Source organism: Drosophila montana, unplaced genomic scaffold (assembly GCF_035044405.1).
Source record: "Drosophila montana isolate Dmon_TW-CO22-7 unplaced genomic scaffold, ASM3504440v1 contig_778_1, whole genome shotgun sequence".
Classification (NCBI taxonomy): domain Eukaryota; kingdom Metazoa; phylum Arthropoda; class Insecta; order Diptera; family Drosophilidae; genus Drosophila; species Drosophila montana.
In genome coordinates this window covers 196024-215732 of record NW_026999074.1, presented here as the reverse complement: position 1 = coordinate 215732, position 19709 = coordinate 196024, and the positions used below count along the sequence as shown (strand labels likewise).

General features: G+C 41.9%; 1 protein-coding gene across 3 annotated transcripts; it reads left to right on the top strand.

Moving 5' to 3' along the window:
* The first annotated feature begins 2008 nt into the window (after window positions 1–2008).
* Window positions 2009–18300, top strand: fid (fire dancer). Of its 3 annotated transcripts, XM_064698449.1 has the most exons (5): window positions 2009–2995; window positions 5671–6242; window positions 14369–14785; window positions 14841–17490; window positions 17551–18300. In XM_064698449.1, the coding sequence occupies exons 1-5, from the start codon at window positions 2923–2925 to the stop codon at window positions 17970–17972; spliced, it is 4134 nt and encodes a 1377-aa protein (XP_064554519.1). In that variant the 5' UTR covers window positions 2009–2922; the 3' UTR covers window positions 17973–18300. The 3 variants fall into 3 exon arrangements, with proteins under 3 accessions (XP_064554519.1, XP_064554521.1, XP_064554520.1); XM_064698451.1 differs by lacking the exons at window positions 2009–2995; window positions 5671–6242 and adding an exon at window positions 10550–10697; XM_064698450.1 differs by lacking the exons at window positions 2009–2995; window positions 5671–6242 and adding an exon at window positions 10896–10965.
* Window positions 18301–19709: the final 1409 nt, after the last annotated feature.

Sequence of the window (19709 nt, the reverse complement as noted above, 5' to 3'; positions counted from 1 at the left end):
CCCCACGACAGGAGATTAAGTTGTGAATGAAGTGTGTGGCACTTGGCTGTCAAAAGCTCTGCTACGTGACATTATTAGCAGTGCAGTCCATCCTGCATATCCTGTACCTCTCCCCTAACGACCCATACCACATAAATAAACATGTACATTGTGCCAGGGTGTTTATGATTTATGACTGGAACGCAACTAATGATGGCGCATTCGTTAGATGCCAAGCGTGCCCGGCCAAAGGCAATGGCAAAACTTTCAATGCCATATACATATATATATATATGTTCATATATGTATATGCACACATATATTCATTATTAATACAAATAATAGATACTACTGCAGCTGCTGCCGAACAGGACAATAGCTCAATATTATATTGTCATTACTGCCTCTACACCAGTGTCGAAAAACAGTCGCAAACTTTTATAATTTTAACCAAACTATCGTGTTATGCAGATGCCGACGCTAGTGCTTAAGCTTCCTGCCAATAACAATTGAGACATCTGGCTTATTGTACTCTACTTTCTTTTTTTTTGGGGGAGCGTCTGCCTGTCATTTGTCACATGCCAAGAGGGCCATAAAGGCGCTACGGAAGGCAAACATTTGCCGGCTGTATGATTCACCAGGCTTTTGTGACGACATCAACGCATGCCAACTCCCCCGCAGTGCGGCATAATACATATTTTGTTTAAGGTTATCTGTCGTCGGGCTGCTTAACTCGCATTTGCTAAACTCATTGGCATGTCGCCAAAAATTTCGACGCCATATCCACAGTCGCGTTGGCCATTTGATTATATTAGTCATGCTTACAAAAAAAGCCATATGACGCTCGGGCAACCAGTTGGCCTCCCGGCCACCGAACCATCCAACCACCCCATCAACGAGCCAGAACCCAGGGCAGCTTTGGTTTTACTACACACACCAGCGACAACGTCAGTCGACCCTACAAAAAATGTCCTGCCATAGACATAGGGGCTTAGGGATGCAGTTGTGCCACCAATGTCCTCCACCAGCCTTACGACGCAGATAGCGGCTGGGCAAACAAAAAGCTTTTCATTCATCAAAAAGAATCAGGCGAGCGGAGCGCAAGCGGCATATCCTGTGGCGTGTGTGCGCGCGTGTGGCGCTCAGTGTAGAGTCTGCGCTGCGCAAATTTCAGAATCGTGGTCTATTTTCTGCCCAACTGTGTTGTACGGCTCATGCCCTGCTGCCAACTTGACGAAGCTTCTGTTTTTGTTTCTGCTGCTATTTCTATTTCTATTTCTGTGCTTTAACTGCGTCTTCAATTGCTTGGGGATTCATTCATGAAATTTGACAGTCTGACGTGGGGAAACAAACAAAGCGATTAAGCTTTTTATTTTAATTGCCCAGAGCTTGGCTATTTTAGGACAGAGAGTGCACGAAATCAAATTTGCCACTAATAAAAATCCAATTTATATTGATTCTAGATTTTGATATTGTTATTCACTTACTTATATGATAACTAAAAATAGACGGTATTCTTAACCTCAATATCTGAAGAAAATCCTATGTTTAGATTTTTATTTCTACTTTTATTCAATACAAATTCGGTTCATTTTTGTTTGTGTGTTTCATATTTGTGTTTAATATTCAAAAATAATGCCATGGTCTGAATTTAGACGCCTAATGTTCAATAAATGATTTAAGAACTGTTTGCTTTTTATAATAAAAAAAAAAAAATATTTTATTCAACTATACCTCCGATGATTATTCTCTAGCACTTTTATAATTCCATTAACAATCTATCGTTATTTTTAATGTACGTAATTTAAAGGATCTTCAATGGCGTCTGCTCCATTTGCGTTGGTCGCTGACTCTCTCACTTCTTTTCCTTCTTAATTTCCACAATCACTTTCCCTCTCTGACAACAGCTGTATGCTGAAGCTTTCGATATTTGTTATAGTCAAAAGCTTCGCGAATGCAATCCACATTGCCATAACATCCTTGAACAAAAGGATATGCGCGTGCTTTTGTGGCCAGTACGCGACGTTAACTCATGGCATACACACACGACAGCGGCAAACTCGACGCGCAACCCACACAGACAGACAAAAACACACTATATACATGTACACGAACACACACAGACGCGCAGAGAGTTTGTGTTAAGAATTTGAAGCGCCAAGTGCCAGTGGCCTAGAAATAATACGTGAAAATAAAAGTTGCAATTAATAAATAAGAGAATTAAATGTGAAAGGTTGCTGATGAAAAGTGCAAGTGAAAAGTGCCTGTAAGAAGCAAAAATCACACACTTACTCACGGGCGCACACGCATTAGTGAACACACACACACATACACATACACTTACGTACACGCACACAAAGGAAACGTCATATGCCAGAGGCAGGCTGTCGCTTGGCAGGCACATTGACAGCAACAGCAACAAAGGAGGCAGCAGGAGCAGCAAAAAGCATTTTGTGTACCCTATTTTGTGTGTGAGCGAGCGCGTGTCCATGTCCATGTCCATGTCCTTTGCCACAGCAGTAGCGACAACAAAAGCAGCAAACGGCAGCAGGAGCAACAGCAGCAGAAATACTGCCAACAACAACGGCCACAGCAATAGCAATTACGGCGTGTAGTTGCTATAATGATAGATTTCAAAACAAAATTGAGCAAATTATCGTATAAATTGTGGCCCGGTTGGAAAGTCTAAAAATAACACAACGCCACTTTCAAGTCAAAGTCGGCGACGTATTCAAAAACCAAGTGCCGACTGACAACTGACTTTAAATTATGCATGCACATTGATTTTTTGACGCGTCGCCGTTGCCTTCGCTGTCGTTCTTGCTCTCCCACTCAACGCCGTCAGCAACATTATCAACAACAACAAGCATATAAACAGGAACATCCTCTGTCTATTGGCAATCTCGTAAAGTCATTTTTCGTCCTGCGTTCTGCTAGCATCGCATGTTATCAGCGGAACTGGCGTCGACGGCGTTGTGGAATGCGAATTATGAGCGCACCAACGGCCTAACAAAAGGTGAGCACCTTAAACAACATCAACAACATCAGCAACAATAACAACAAACAGCACTCGACACATTTTAGCATATTATGCATACGCACGTTGTGCGCGAGCCTACTAAGCGTATGTGTGATATTTAAAGACATATGGCTAAATGCATCACAAGATTCGGCGAAGATAGAAAGATAATAAATATTAATGAATGTTCATTAAATGACGCGACAGCAGTTAAACAAATATGTAGAACCAAATGTGAGGAATATTTTATATTGAAATGATCTTTAGAAAGAGAAAGGCTTATCGAAACCTATTGTAAGGACTGTTTCATTAAAAATTTCTGTTAGTTATCATGACCGCAAAACTCAACAAAGGTTTTTTACTAATTGTTCAACGTTTCAAAGCAACGCCTCGCCCATGGCTCGATATATGTGACTATTATTACTAGAAGGACATTAATTGGCCGTCGAATAATAAGATTAAATAATTATTCTTGTTTTAATTATTGTTGTTATATCCCATTTATTTTCCATTTCATTGTTTCGATGGGTTCAATGATGATTATTGGAGATCGAATTTTCCAAAAGCCGACTTGATGCTTCCCAAAGGCAGCTTCAGTAAAAATTTTGGCTTCGTTACCACCAATCAGTTGGGAAGTTTGCGTTTATAAAAAGAAAAAATTTAGGGCAAATCGTATTTTTTACTATTTCTTGTGCTAAACAAAAGTAATAAATTGCTATATTGTAATTCAAGTCAATTTAACGCATCGCCTCCATTGACCAGGTAAAGCTATTACAAACAAAAATTCCTTTCTTGTTGACTAACTAACATTCCTTTAACCTTTTGTAATGTGCATTTAATAACATAATTTGCATGTATTCAATGTGCGTATAATGGGTTTAATTACTCAGTGGCAGCTCCTGGGCAATCCTAACTCTTTGTCGCAACGAGGCCTGACATATTTAATTAAAATGTCATAAAATTCATTCAAAGCTCATTTGCTGCGCTTATTAACACCCGCACATTCAATTATCAACACATACACACACACACGCACACTATCTTATGTTTCCTTTGTGCTATACACAAACTGGCTGCAACGCTGCGTCATGTTGCCATTATATTTGCTTTTAATCAGATTTCAATTATAATTGCATTTTACAGCGCTAATGCGCTTTGGCGCCCACTCGCGCACAGCCCCAGTGGCCACTGAAAACAATCACCGCCGCCCCCCTTTCGCTCTTGCCATATTTAGGCCTAGGAGCCCAACTCGCAGCACTTCATGAATCCCGTTTCGTTTACTCACCTTTCGTGAAGCAATTCATTACGCTGACAATTTCTTGGAACCTGGGGGTGTTCAAATATGCATACAAGCGCTTTGGGCAGCGTCGACGGTAACTGGCACCGGAAATACAGTTATAAAATGTCAACAACAATGCAAACTCATGCTAGTTCTACATTTCCGGTATGCAAGTTGCCCAATGACGGCGTTGACAATAGTTCTCTAGATATGCGCGCGCGTGCGTGTGTGTGTGTGTGTGTGTGTGTGTGTGTGTGCGTATGTATTTGTGTGGGTTTTTCTGACGTTGCTGTAACGATTTTACGACTTGATGTCATGCATTGAGCAACAACAAGTGCAATAACAAACAAAACATTCACACACACACACACACACCCACAAGTGTGCAATTGTAAATTTTGTTATGCATGCAATAGGGGCGAAAGTTTTGAGTTTATGGCTCCTATTAGCCGACCCAAATTGCATTAATTATACAAATTGTTGGCACATTATAAATAACCATGCAGTTTGCATTTTGTTAGCCAATAAAGTTTGTATTTCTTGGAAATTTTGGGTTAACAGTTAAGCAATCAACATTTAACCTATAATAAAGTAATGAAAAGCAAAAGGGAAACGTTTTTGAATAATATGTCATGAAGGGAATGAATACTCTAGTCTAAAGCTTAAAGACTTTAGCCAACATATTTATCTGTCATTAAACATAACTTAAGGCTTCAGTCTTAGCGGAGCTCATTTAATGTTTTACCTTTAATGATAATAATGGCTTTATGTTAAATATACATTATTCAAACCCTCTTAAAATGCAATTAATATTGTGATATAAAGGAAGACATTTCTTGAGCTAAAATATTAACATTTGAAGAGTAGATGCAATATTTGCTAACCCCTTAAACCAGAATATAATTATACGAAGTTGTAGCTCATATTGCTACAAGCATAACGAAAGAAAGAACTGCTACGTTCGACAGCCTCGAAGATTAAATATCCTTGTAGTCATATGGCTAACGATCGTGCAGATATATAGGGTAGAAATCGTAAATGCTGAGTATTTGTGAAAATATCCAATATCCAAGTAGTCAGTAGGGGAACGCAAAGTCAAGATTGGCAAAACAAAAAGTTTTTCATGCAGAAAGGTTTTTTCGACCGATCATTTCGATCCGGCCGATTACGACAAGAGTACAACGACGATAACATTAAAACTGTGAGACTAGTTCGCTTAGAAACAGACAGACAGAGGAACGGACAGACAGACATGGCTATATCAACTCGGGTGTTGTTGCTATTCTAGTATATATATATTTTTTGATATGCGTCACACATTATAATACCCAAATGTCCCCAAAGAACTGTATTTAATATGAATTTCCTATATCTATCTCACTTTCTCGCGCAGATGAAGTTTGTCTGTCAACGACATATAAAGCCTGCTCACCAACTAAGGAAACAGTGGCAACAACAGCAGCAGCAGCAGCAATGACCAAACAATTGACAACAACAACTGCGACAAATGCAGCGTCTAGCATAACACATACGGCTAATTTGGCACCAACGGTTATTTCGCCCACAACGCCAGGCGCAACAACATCAACCACAACAACAACAGATGGAGCAGCGCCTGCAACAGCGGAGACAATAAAGACGCAATCGCAGCCCACAACAAAGGCCACTGCATCAGAAGAAAAAACATCAACAACAACAACAACTCCGACAAGTGATGCCAGCGGCCGTTCGGCGGCTTTGGAACGTGCCTACGTCCACGATGTCTATGAGCACTGCGAGGAGCCAACGGGCCCGGTGCGGCCGCGAGTGGCACAATTTCTGGGCAACCTAGAGCCCGGCTCCGTGGTCTGTGACGTGGGCTGCGGCAGTGGGCGTTACCTTGGGCAATGCAATCCCGCTATTTGCACCATTGGCGTCGATCGCTGCTATCGCCTCAGCAAGGTGGCACACGGGAAGGGCGGCGAGGTGAGTGTCGGGTGGGGTGAGGGTCATGAATGCCCTGAAAATTGTAATTGATGTGAGCAAATTACTCCATTCGAGGGTATTGCAGATGGCTGTGTATGTGCACACACATATATTTCTTTGCCATGCCAACAATAGCTCATTTATGCAGCACATTCTCTGCCTCTCCCCTATTTATTCTTGCCTCTACTGCAATTCTTGGCCATACAATTGACCCATTTCGCCTCAACGCGCAAACACAGTGCGCTTCATTCAAATATTAGCCATGGCCCAGTCGGGCGCTCGTTGCTGGCCCAGTCGCCTTAAATGCAACGCATAAATTATGCTTATCATTGAAATTATTTTCACATGTTCCCTCTGTTATAGCCGGCGCTGAGCTTTAATGCCCTCGTAATTGCAATGGCCAGCAATGGAGCCATAAAATGAACAGCGTTTTAGCCATTAGAGAGCAACTAATAAAGTGCAGCCGTCTCTGCTGCTGTCAAGTGCTGCACAATTGCATTTAAAGCGAACGCTAAATCAATACAGAGTCGGACCAGGAGTTGGTAGCTGAACAGCAAGAATTGTGAAATTTAAAACCAAAAATTCGTTTGTTTATTATGTTTCAGTCCAGATTTAAATGGGAGTAATTTTAAATTAAATTAAACTCTTTTGCAGAATATACGGGGAAACACTTTTATAAATTAAATTTTAATCTTTTTCTCCTTGTGAATGGTGTTTCTGGAGGGAGCTTTCACCTACCTACCGATATACATTTGCCAAGCCATTTAAACTATTTAAATGGAAATTGGATGCACAAAATAATGGAATTTCTAACCATTGATTAAATGGTTAATCCTTAAATGATATATTAAACAAAGACTTCTTCAGAATAGGTTGTGTAACTTTAAGTATGCATTTCTCCAATAATGAATATAAATTCTGTTTCTCTTAGAAATTCCATTCAATGCTCCAATACGCAGTTCCCATTGAAGTAATGCGCATTTTATTCACTTATTGTTGTGTTTTATTTTTGTTGTTCTTGCTGATCCCCAATAGCTCCTATTCTTTATAGCAGCAAACAATAAATTTTGCCGCTGCCCACCTCCCTCCCCCACCCTAATCGCTCGCTCCCAGAGGTATGCAATAGTTTTTGCAATAATCTATTACAAACGCTTCGTTTCGTTGCGCTTCGCTTCGCTTAGTTATGGTGCCATTCCCAGGCAAGAAATACCATTTTCTAAGAAATGCATACTAACCCCCACTCCACGGACAAGGGATCCAACCCCTCCGCCCGCCCCTAGGCTTAGTTGAAGGCATTTTTCGCATTTAAATTGCATTTGCTGGCATAGCGTGGGTTTGAACTTCGCATATAATGACGACGAGGACACAGCGAGAACGCCGACGCTGCCGACCCTGCCGTCGCAGGCGGGTTGCCAGGGCTGCCATCTCAGCTGGTTACATGCGACACACTGCAAAGTGCATACATTTTGTCTAAATGGTTTCATTTATATAATAACCAGTCCCATCATCATTAAATTGACAGAAGAGCAGTGCAAGGTGCCTATGATTACTTGATTGTTACAACTGTTATGTACTTGACATTCCGATGCCATCCATTAGCAGCAATTACATTCGCTTTCTTCTTCCTAGAATAAATAACGCGCTTTTCGTTGTAATAACAGAAAATTTACCTTTACACAGCTTACAAGTCGCTCCATCCATTCAATTCCATATAGAGTTTATTCTTTAGTCCAATGCAAGCAATCGTCGGGTTCAGTTAATCTATGCCACCTTTCCATTACATCTTAAAGATTCGATCAGGAAACTATCATGGCTGAGTAAAAACTTAAGACTGTTGGACTGACCTCTCAATCTATAGGATTTAGTCTAAAATGTATAGTGAATTCTAATTATGCACCCAAAAACAAATGGTCAAACAATATAGCTCGACATAGAATTGCATAGTAAATTTAAATCTTTTAGGGTTGCATTTTGCTCGGCTGGCTGATATATTAGATAAATGATGTTGAAATCATAATGTTTCTGTCTGCAGTATCATTATTATCTTTAAAGGCAAAGAGCATTTTTCGATTGAGTGCTACCCAAATAGTATATGCCAAATTTGGTTTTATTCAAATGCTGATAATATGCAATATGTGTGTCCGCCCTGTGCATTGAATGCACTCAAATGTACAAAATGCAAAACGCACCATCAACTCACGTGACCTGCAAACTAATACGGTATGTTGCTGTAGCATGTTTCTGTTGCCATTTTTCAAAAACCAAAACTGAAAAGCTGTAGGGGAAAACAAGTTTGAGTGCCCTGGACGGGAGTGCCTGACTAGGAGATTTCCTGGACTCCGCGTCAAGCTGCCGTCACAAAGTCTAATTTTCTAACATAATTGTCTAATTTGGTGAGTCTAGCTCCGAGATATACTCAATAAACAGGATTCGATATCGTTTTTTATCGATTTCATGGAAATGGGCAAGATATCTATGATTGTTTCAAGAAAGCAAGTACTGTGCGGGCAAGTCTCTAACACTTATGGTTTCCGAGATCGACGTCTTTATTCATCCGGCATTTATTCATAGTTCGAATTGGCCATTGATGCCACTTATACTACTACCTGGAGTCAGCCAGATATGTCTCCATCTGTCTGTTACACATATTTACACAGAAGCATTATACCCTTTTTAGCGAATTTCAATGGGTTCATGGTATAAAAACACAAAACTATGCGCAAAACCAATTTAACTTTGCTTCAACTATATTTATAAGCACATACACATGTATCTGCCGCTGGTAGGAAAACTTTCAGCTGCTGTCAGACAAGTTTGATTTCACAACTCGTGCTTGGTCTGATTTACTATAATTTTGTAAAGCGATAAACTGCCAACTGGAGCAGAATATGCAGCTGGCATTCAGCAAATAGCACACACATGCACTAACATACACATGCAGGCACACACACACACATGCACACAAACAGCCTGCAGTCAAGCGCTCATAAATTTTGTTGCTTCCCGAAATGACGCATTGAAAACAAAAACAGAAGCCAGAAAAGCACATAAAAAAGCGGCGCAGCAAAAAACTCTACAAAAAACGAAAAATTTAGGTTATCTTCGGCACGCCGAAGACTTAATACACTTGTTGACATTTGCTTAACGATTTGGCAACAGAATAGTGAAGCTCGAAAATGCTCAGTTTGATGGAAATATTTTGAAAAAGAGAATATAATCATTTTTTGAACGCTTCCTTTACTGCATACAAGAACCCCATTTTTGATCCACTGCCATAGGAATATGGCAGCTATATGATATAGTTCCGATCCGGAAAGTTCCGACATATGTACTGCCTGCAAAGTTTCAATGCGAGAGAATTGTTACCATAGAAACAGACAGACGGACATGGCTATATTAACTCGACTGTTTATGCTGATCTAGAATATATATACTTTATGGAGCCGGAGACGTTTCCTTCTATGCGTGCCACGTATCATGAAAAAATTAGAATACACTCTAAAAGGGTATAAAAACCCAAACGAGCGCAACAAGATTCTCTGCCTTCTCCTCTTTTCAAGCGAAATCATTCAGTTTTGTGCCAGTCGAATGCAGCCGAGCAAATTCATTGGAAAACTTCAGCTGCGCTCTCACCTGTTAATACACGCTCACAAAGTAAAAAGAGTATATATGGTGTGTTCAATGTCCGTTTGTCCGCATGAACTCATTTTTTTAGAGACTAAAAACTCAATCGCTTGTATATCCTTGCCGTATAGGGATCATATGGGGCGCGGCCAATCGCAAAATCTATACCTCTATTGGAGTTACTACAGATGAGCTCCTCTAAAGACCTTATGATAGGGGACGTGGCAAATTAAAAAAAAAATGTAGATCTCTTAAAATATTAATTTTTTTAATTTTTTGTATCAAACTAGGTATTTAATACATTATACAGCGAAAGGCGGATGCCCGTCTGGGGCATTTTCTCTCAAACAATTATAAATCAGGACAGACTCAATCAAAATTATACGACGGGGGTATTTTATTTGCCCGTCCGGCCATACTATTTCCGGGTAGCCTCTTTTAAGCTGTACACTTGCGTTCTGTGAGCGAGTATTTTGCAGTCGGTGGCAGCCGACTGCAATATATATACTTTCTTTGTTTTGTGGTTCGTTTAAGCTTAATTTATATAAGCTGCTGGCTAAGAAGGCCAAGCAAATGTACATAAGTACACGTGCGTAAACATATTAATATTTGCAGTTGCTTTTTTTCATTTTTACTTCACGGAACTCTTTTGAGCCGTCAGTTCAGCTGTGCTGTGCTTTGGCCTCATTAGTGTGCAACGTGGCGTATGCGTAACATGTTTCACCTGGCGCTCACGACGGCAACAAAACAGAGCTGCATTGAAAACTTGTCAACATCAATTTCAAAAGCGTAATGTGCTCGACCAGTGTGTGTGTGTGTGTTTGTGTATCTGTACGTATAAAAAATGGCGACTGCTATAAATACAATTTGTAAAGAGCATAAAGAAATGTCAAAGCGTGCATTCATGGCACCGGAACATGTGTTAAAAAAAAAAACAACAAAAAAAGAAACACGAATAAAAAACTTGCACTGCTGAAAGCTGCTTGGACAAAGCACTAAAGTCAAAAGCAAATGTGCGGCACTTTCATATGCAGTTTAATTCAAACTTTGTCATATGCAACACCCACAAGTGGGCAGCAAAAATATTTTTTATTGTGCCGTAGAATATGTATTATGAATATATTGTGAAGACAGCAGCATATTGTATCTAAAGCTAGTGAACGTTTTATTATATAATAAAAAAAATAGCTTATCCATACTATAAAGCAGACTACACAGAGAGTCTGAGTTTCACTCTATTCAAAGTCTTTAACAAGCTGCTTTAACGCATTCACCCAGTCGTAAAATGAAGAAGCGGCAACACGCATTTGATAGAATTTACAAATTACCTGTCAAATGCGAAATGTTTTTAATTACAATTCATTTATTTCATGTAACATTTGACATATATGTACTCATAGGAAAAGAAAACTGAGTTTGACAACATAAGCAAGAGAAAGTTTTCCAAGTATAGCATTGTAACTTTAGTGAGAACTTAGCCGAGTTTTCATTGCATTCTGTTGGCAGTTTACACGATCTCTGCACTTGCAGCTCTCGGCGGCCAAATGCTTAACTTAATTGACATTTTCTGCTAAAAACTGTTTTGCCACAAGTTAAGTTGCAATGTCTGCTGCATAGGCTCTTGTCTGACATGGCCAAGTACCTGGCCAGCTGTCGCTGCACATACAGAGAAAATGAGAGGGAGGAATAATTTTCCTTGAATTTTTTTTTTGCCTAGCAGGTCAAGGCTGTTGGGTTTTGCAGTAACACACATACAGACCGAACGATATTAGCGTTATTGCAGTGTACAAATTATATTTGTGGTACGTGCAGCAGTAAAAGAAAATATATGCACCCAGAGATAGTCCAAATAAATAGATACATATTTCGAAAAAATATAGCCCCAGAGAGAATAGAAATTGCAAACACAAAGCTCACAAAGCTTATAACATTTATCATCCCCATTAAGTTGATTTGCTAACATGGTTAAGCAATTGACGGTGGGTTTTCTCATATTGCATTTAATGGGAAATTGGAAATTAATCTAGAAATGATTGCGCAGGGTTACGCGGAAATGCCAACCACTTTACGCTTTTCCACCCACACACATTCGATTTGTAAAAGTTTTGTTTATTCCCTTTTTTGTCAGACTTAATTGACACTTTTAGCGATGGCCGTGACATGGAAATGAATATAAATGACGCACATCTTTATAAAAAAGAAATACACAGAAAAACACATGCACATACACACACACGCACACACACCTTCCACACAGTTGGGCTAGGTCAGTTTACAGGAAAAACATTTTAAAAACAGTTCCCAACTTTTTCAATTGAAGCTCACCAAAACAAGACCAACTCAATGCAGATGGGCTAACCGATATTTGTGTATGTGTATGTGTATGTGTATGATTGCTTGTGTGTGTGTGTGTGTATGTGTGTGTGTGTTTGTGTGTGTGTGTGTGTGTGTGTGTGTGTGTGTGTGTGTGTGTGTGTGTGTGTGTGTGTGTGTGTGTGTGTGTGTGTGTGTGTGTGTGTGTGTTTGTGTGCCGACACTTCAATGGCAAATTGACTAAACCAAGTGCCAATTTTCATCAGACGAGCGCGTTAACTTTGTTTACACCCATCTATGTGAACGAAATTCTTGTTAATTGCAAACTGCTGTTGCAAACTGGTAGCTCCCAAAAAGCCTTCTGGGAATTAAGCCAACTGCTAGGAATTGAATGAAAGCACTTTTTATGAAGAAAAAACATTGCGTGTCTCTTTTTAATTCCATTCTTGCGAAGTTTTGATAGCAAGCTTTGTGTGCGTTCTCAAGAAATGTTGATAATTATAATCTTAATTACTTGATAGTGCATTATAATATTCAAGATCTCTACAATTTCTTTGATTTGCAGTTACTGGCAATATTTCTCTTTAGTTTTGTTCATTCTTCATTCGAAAATATTCAACTAGCAGAAGGTATACGCAAACACAAATTCACTAAAATTTAATCATTGCAAAATTGTTTAATATTTTTATTTCGTAATCATTATTTTTTTCTTCCATATGTTCTGTTAGGACTGAAATATGTTAATCAATAACGAGATATGGTATTTATCTAATTAATGATTAAAGTAAGCCCACCTTATTTCTTAGCTCTACCTAAGACCCAGTTATCAGAACTCATTTAGTCTTTTGTTTAATTTGTAAAATAAATTTAACATTTATTGGCATGAATGATTTAACGAAGTACTAGTAAGAATGACATGCAACTTGCCAAGTTTATTAACAGATATTGATTTTTGAATCGATCTTTTGTGAAGGTCATTAATAGTAGCACCTGCAAAATTCTTGACTTTAGCTGTGGGAGATATCAATTTTCGCGGTTTACCGGCGTCCTTAGTGTGCGTGGCCTTAGCACGTTGTCTCTCGCGAATATACTTAAGTACATATTCCAAATTTCAAGCGAAAGAAATTACGTTCACAGATTTGCACGAGTGTAATTATGTATGATTCACCAGGCGATCAGTCTTTTATTTTCCGGAATGGGCCTGTCGAAGCTTTTAGCTTCAAGCTTGGGACATCTATTCCTCATTTTTGTAAAATTCAAAAATTTCAATGCAACCATTTTCCATCCAAGAGGGGTGGAAACGAATTTTCACAAAAAGGTCTTTAGAAATTATTAACTTTCCATAATTACGGGTAAAATTTTCAATGTTTTAAAAATAAATTTGAAGCAGATCGGATGAGACATATGACATCGCCCCTATAACTCTTGATCTCCATTTTCCAAATGAGTTTACCCCTTAAGCTTCGCCCCTCAACCTTTGAGTTTGAAGTTTGAAACACCTCTGAAATTAATTAGAACAAAGATCTTTGAAAATGAGTTTGAAGCCTTTAGGATGTTAAATAATAAAGCACAACCGCTTTCCGTGACTTTTCCACACTTACGGGTGGATTTTCCCAAAATCGTAGCCTGCACCTTCAGGTGTCTTTAGTAAAGTTTTCAGCATCCGAGCTCTTTCAGGTTGATCACCAATCAGTCATGCAGTCAGCCAGTCAGGGCAAACAGTTTTAATCATGAAGATTGAGACCATACGAGAATTCTATCAAATATGGGAAGAACCACAAACTCATAACCTTAAAATTCGCTTTAAGCAGCATAATTAATGGCCATACATTTTCTGATTAAACCGCTCTGCGTACTTAATCTAAACGTTTCGCTTTTAAGCTTTTTCAAGTGAAATTTATTAAGCGAAGCTATAAAAATGAAGCAAAATTCTTTGGCTGGCTACTTGCCCAACGCTTACTGCAGGCTGCACAATTTCAATAGCACACTTCAGGTGGAGGGACGTTGAGGGATAGATTACTCAAGGGTTTTGCAACGGGGTTGCAAGGAAGTGGCTTGCCACGCCTTGGCGTGGGCGCCGACTTTACCGTAATTAAATTTGCTGGGAAACCGGCATGCAGCTTCTTCTGAGTCGCATTTCCCTTGGCAATCGAGTTATTCATAATCATGTTGCGCTCTTTGGCTCACAGGTGGCGCTGTGCGACAATCTGGAGCTGCCCTTCCGCGATGATAGCTTCGATGCGGTGCTATCGCTGGCTGTAGTCCACCATTTTGCCACCACGGAGCGACGAGTACGGGCGCTGAGAGAGCTGGCGCGTATCCTCCGCATTGGCGGGCGGGTGGTCATCACGGTTTGGGCGCTGGAGCAGCGGCACCGACGCTTTGAGTCACAGGACGTGTTGATACCTTGGCAGCCACCGAAGAACCGCACCTTCTCCTGCACGTACTCCGATGATGAAGATGACAACGACTTTTTGCCGCCCTATCATGCCTACACGGAGGACTCGACCAACTCGAGTCGCTCGGCTGGCGATGGCGACAGCTCAAGCCTAAGCTCATCCTCGCCAGGCGAGTCCTGCTATAGTTTTGTTCGACGCGCCCTACAAGTAAGTTGTACCTCAGTTTATATATCCTTAGGGATAACATGATTTTCTGCTGCAGAAGCTGGCTAGCGGGCGTCGTCAAGCTTGGTTCATGGACTCGTGGACCTCGAAGGACACCAAGAACGATAGCAGCCTGGACTATGAGGATGCCAAGGATCTACCCATTGAGCTGCGTCGCCTCGAGGACTTTGAGGATTTTCCGGATCCGCCGCTCTCCGCTGGCCTGAAATCGCGCAGCCTGGGCAGCATTCTGCAGACGCCACCGCGTCAAATAGTGCGTTCGCGTTCGAGTGTGCCCAGTCTGGGTGGTCCGCTGGTGCCCGGCGAGACCAAAGCCAGCGCCACAGCCGCTCTGCTCACCAGCGCGCCCGAGACCCAGTTGCAGCTCAATGGTTACCATTCGCCCACGACCACCGCCAGCGCGGGCAGCACGCTTAGTCGCCGCCCCAAACTAATCAAGCAGAAGCAGTCGCTATGCGAGGACGACAGTATATCGCAGCTGGGCGAACCAGCGCCTGCAGTTGAAGGCGCCAACGCTGCTTTTCCCGTGATCAGCAGCTACAATGGGGCCGATGGTACCGTCAGCAGCAGCCTTTACACGCCCACCGGCAGCCAGGCGGCGGCGGCGGCCAATATTAATGGAAACGCATCCTCCACAGCATCACCGCCGGTTGCAGCTGAATCGACAGATGCACCTGCGGGGCCCGGCAGCAGTCAGCCAAGCTTTTTGCGTAAACAAAGCTCTCTGAACGAGGAGCTGATGGCTGGCAATCGACTGCGCGAGAAGGAGCGGGTGCGTAAGCGCATACAAAAGCAGACCTCGCTAAATGAGGCCTTCCTTTGTCGCTCGGCCATGTTCTCCAAGCGATTGCAGCTTATACGTGAGGGTTTCACCACCAAAATAAAAAGCTCTACGGACAGTCTGGAGCGCGTGACCAAAACGGGCATAACCAAGCTCATGCAGAATATTAAGAATGGACCGCTAAACCAAACGCCCGCACCGGTGTCGCCCAATCCCCAGCAGGCGGACAACAACAACAAGCAGCCCGCCGCGCCCGCACAACAAGCTAACCAACAACAGCTTCAACACCAGCACCATCACCATCATCATCATGTGAGCAATGCTGGCAGCTTGTTCCCGGCCCATCTGCTGCTGTCCAGCGCGACGAGCGGCCCGGTGACCTACTGCAGCATCGTGGACTGCAATGCGCCCAACATATGCCACTGCAGCGCCTACCAGCAGGATTGTGTGACCTGCGCAGAGAGCGAGCAGGGCAGCGCGCGCCGGCACTCGCGCGAATCCGGCTCTGATTCGTCCAAGGATAGCAGCCTGCAGTCGGATACGAGCATTGAATCTGAGGACAGTTTTGCCTCGGTCATCTTCATACCCAAGCCGGAGCAGCAACAGCAGCAGTTGAACTATCAGCAACAACACCAGAACTCCAACTCGAGCTCCAGCAACTCAAGCTCCAGCAATGGACAAGCCCAGGCGGCACTTGCTGCAGCGGCAACCACCACAACTGCCCCGACCAGCTCTCTGGTACGTTTGCCACCAACTCACTCCGTGCCAACGTCACCGCTCGTCATGCCCTGCCCGCCGACGCCCGCCCACTCTCCAGCAGCCATCCTGGGCGCAGTCACATCGCCGCCCCAGTCCATGGCAGCAGTGACGGCAGCCATGGCCATTCTGACGCCAGTCGCAAAGCCGGCACGCTTTAGCTTTGACGAAGCACACATCAAACAGCAGCAGGAGCAACTGCAGCCGAAGGCACCGACTATTCCAAGGATCACACGCCAAGCCATACGAGAGCTGCCGCCCATACCCAAGTTCCGCAAGCAACAGTCGCTCCAGCTGCAACGTCAGAGTTTTCCGATAGTGCGACGTGCCTCGGGCTCCGGTCTGGCGGGCAGCAGCAGCACCAGCGCCACCAAGCTGCTCTCGCTGGAGCTGTTCAATCCCGCTACCGATGATCTGGACAGCGATTCTAGTGAGCCCTCCTCCCCGGACTCCATTGACAGTGTGATCAGCGCGCCGCGCTCGGCACAGTTGCTTTCGGCGCCCGGCACCGGCACAGGCAAGTCCAGCGATGAATCGGACACGGCGCTGACCCAGCACTACCACACGGGCGAAATGCAGATCAACAATGGCACGACCAATGGCAATGACATCATACTCAATGCGGATAGCGCACCGCTGCTACCGGAGAAGCGCGAAGCTGGCCAGGCGCAGCAGCCGTACGATTGCGCCGAGTTTGCCGAGCAGCTGACGGCCCAGCTGCAGCGCGAACTGGACGACAAGATCAATCGGGCCGAGTGCCGCAGCTTGGACGGCATCGGTGACATTGGCGAGTACTTGAGCGGTGGCAAGAAGCGCTCCAATGGCGATTGGAGTGCGTTGCGTGATGAGCTGCGTGAGCGTCGTCTGATGCTGGCCAATCTCTCGACGCAGCCCAGCTTACAGCAGTCGCCCATATCGTCGTCCACATCATCGCTGTCCTCCCAGACACGCAGCTTTACTATACACGAGGAGCAGGAGGGCGAGTATGAAGAGAATGAGGAGAACGAGCCCGGCTACACGCTGGGCATCTATGAGCACTGCAAGTTCTCTAAATTCAACTACAAACGCAACCGCCGCTACAATCTCAATCCGGAGACGGCCTACTTGCTGCAGGACGATGGGGACAGCGATGTCCGCGATGATGAAGATGGTGAGTAGGCAATATCAAATGCTTGGAACTCTAAGCTATAACACTTTTTCCACCCATTAGCCATACCCGAGGAGGATGAGGATGCCGAGGCGCTGGAGGCACGCGGCGGCGATCAGCTGGGCGAGGGCATGCACGAGTATGGACACCGGCGGCGCAACTTTAGCGCCATCAAATCGGTGACATCCAGTGCATCCAGTTCAACGGAAACTCCCCCCTTACAGCAGGAACAAGAGAAACAACAAACGCTGCAGCAGCGAACCTCCACCGAGTCGCTGGAGCAATCGAACAGCTCAAACACCTCGCTGGACAGCCCCTCGCAGGGTGGGGCCACCACACATCATCGCTTCTACCACGTGTTCCGTGAGGGCGAGCTGGACGCGCTAATTAATCATCATGTGGCCAGTCTCCACATTGTTAGCTCCTACTATGAGCGCGCCAGCTGGTGCGTTGTGGCCGAGAAGGTGCAGGTGTGGACGATCTAAGTTAGGAACCTAAGAAAAATACAAAAAAATTTATACAAATTGGATAACCCAATAAGTCTCTGAAGCCCCCAAAGGAATTGTTAAATTTAGTCTTTATTACTAGTTGAGAGAACAAGAAACGCAAAATTCTAGCACTAACTTAAGTATTCGTAATGACTCTTGCTTAGGGTTGTCAGGCCTGCTCAACGGCAGGGCTGCCGCACTGTATTGAAATTGAATTTCAAGTAAACCGTTTAGTTTTTAGGCGCAAATCGAAATTAAATCAACGCAAATTGAAAAAAAAAAAACAATTTATAAATGCAACAACAATTAAGTAATCTTACAATATGTGTTAAAATGATTTACAACGACTATCATACTTGATATAATTCCACCATTTTTTTATGTTAGTTTTTTTTTCAGAAATTGAATACTCATAAACGTCCATTTGCAAATGACATACAAATAAATCAATAAAGGTTATAGAGAAATATCTATTAAGGGTTCAAATAAGAGTTACTTAAACAAAATAAATTAATAGAAAATGCAAAAACCATATCTAGACATCAATATACCAAGGCTTTATACGCAAACCAAAAAGAAATTCTTGACAAAATGCAATCTATTTAACTACATATATATACCTACTTAAATGCAAGTGAAAATCAATACGTAAGTTTTCGAATATCAATATTTGCATTTAACAATATTCAATGCAAGAGTAATCAAAAGAGTCAAGCTGCAAGATATACATACAAATTTTGCATAACTGTTTTCAAGCTCACAACAATAATTGTACAACAATTTTTATAATATTCCAAACTTTTATATTTATTATGCACTTATTTGATTCCCTCAAAAACGAAAACCTAACGAAACACTTCCCAAACGGCCAACAAACCCGAACATATAAAAAAAAAAATGATATATGTTAATAACTTTTTATTTTTCATCTAAGGCGATGTTATTTAAAAAATAACGCAAGTTTTCAATAAGTATATTGCGACTGTACATTTGTTTTTTAGATAGCAAAACTAAACTTTATACCGTACAATATAGAAAATGAAGAGTTGGTACGATTTAAGCCGTAACTTCAGAATACTATGAAATCGATTTATAACTACGTATATACGCTCGATATGCTGAATATGTATTAACAAATGTTATAGTATATACATACATAATTAGTATTATATAACTTGAAAATACGTATTATGTATTTGCACGACCCACACAAAGATTGACACAACAGCTGCAAAAAGTAACATACACTACCAGACAAATTCAATAAACTTAAAGAAAAATACAAATTTGTTATGCATAAAAATAAACATTAAATAAACTACAACTACCAATACTTACAACAACAAATCGGATTATTTTTATGTAAATTAAAATCGGCCAGCAAAAAATTCTTGCTGTTCCTAACAATTTCAACTTTAACGTTCGCTTTGTAACCTAACATTATACGGACTGGGCAGCACTTTTCTTGCTTGACAGCACTGTTCGTTCTTAATTTCTATGTTTGGCAGCACTAATTTCATAAGCAGTAAATCGATAATTAATATATCGAATATTATTATTGTAATTTGTTGCATTTAATAAGCAAGTAATAGCTAATTGTAATGAGCGTATATTTTAAAATAGATAATTTCTTAAAAAATGGCACTGCGAAAATAAAATTTTGGATTCTTGTTTGACTCGAATACTAGATTTAAATTCAAAGAAAGCAATTCCCTCCAACACAAAAGTATCGAT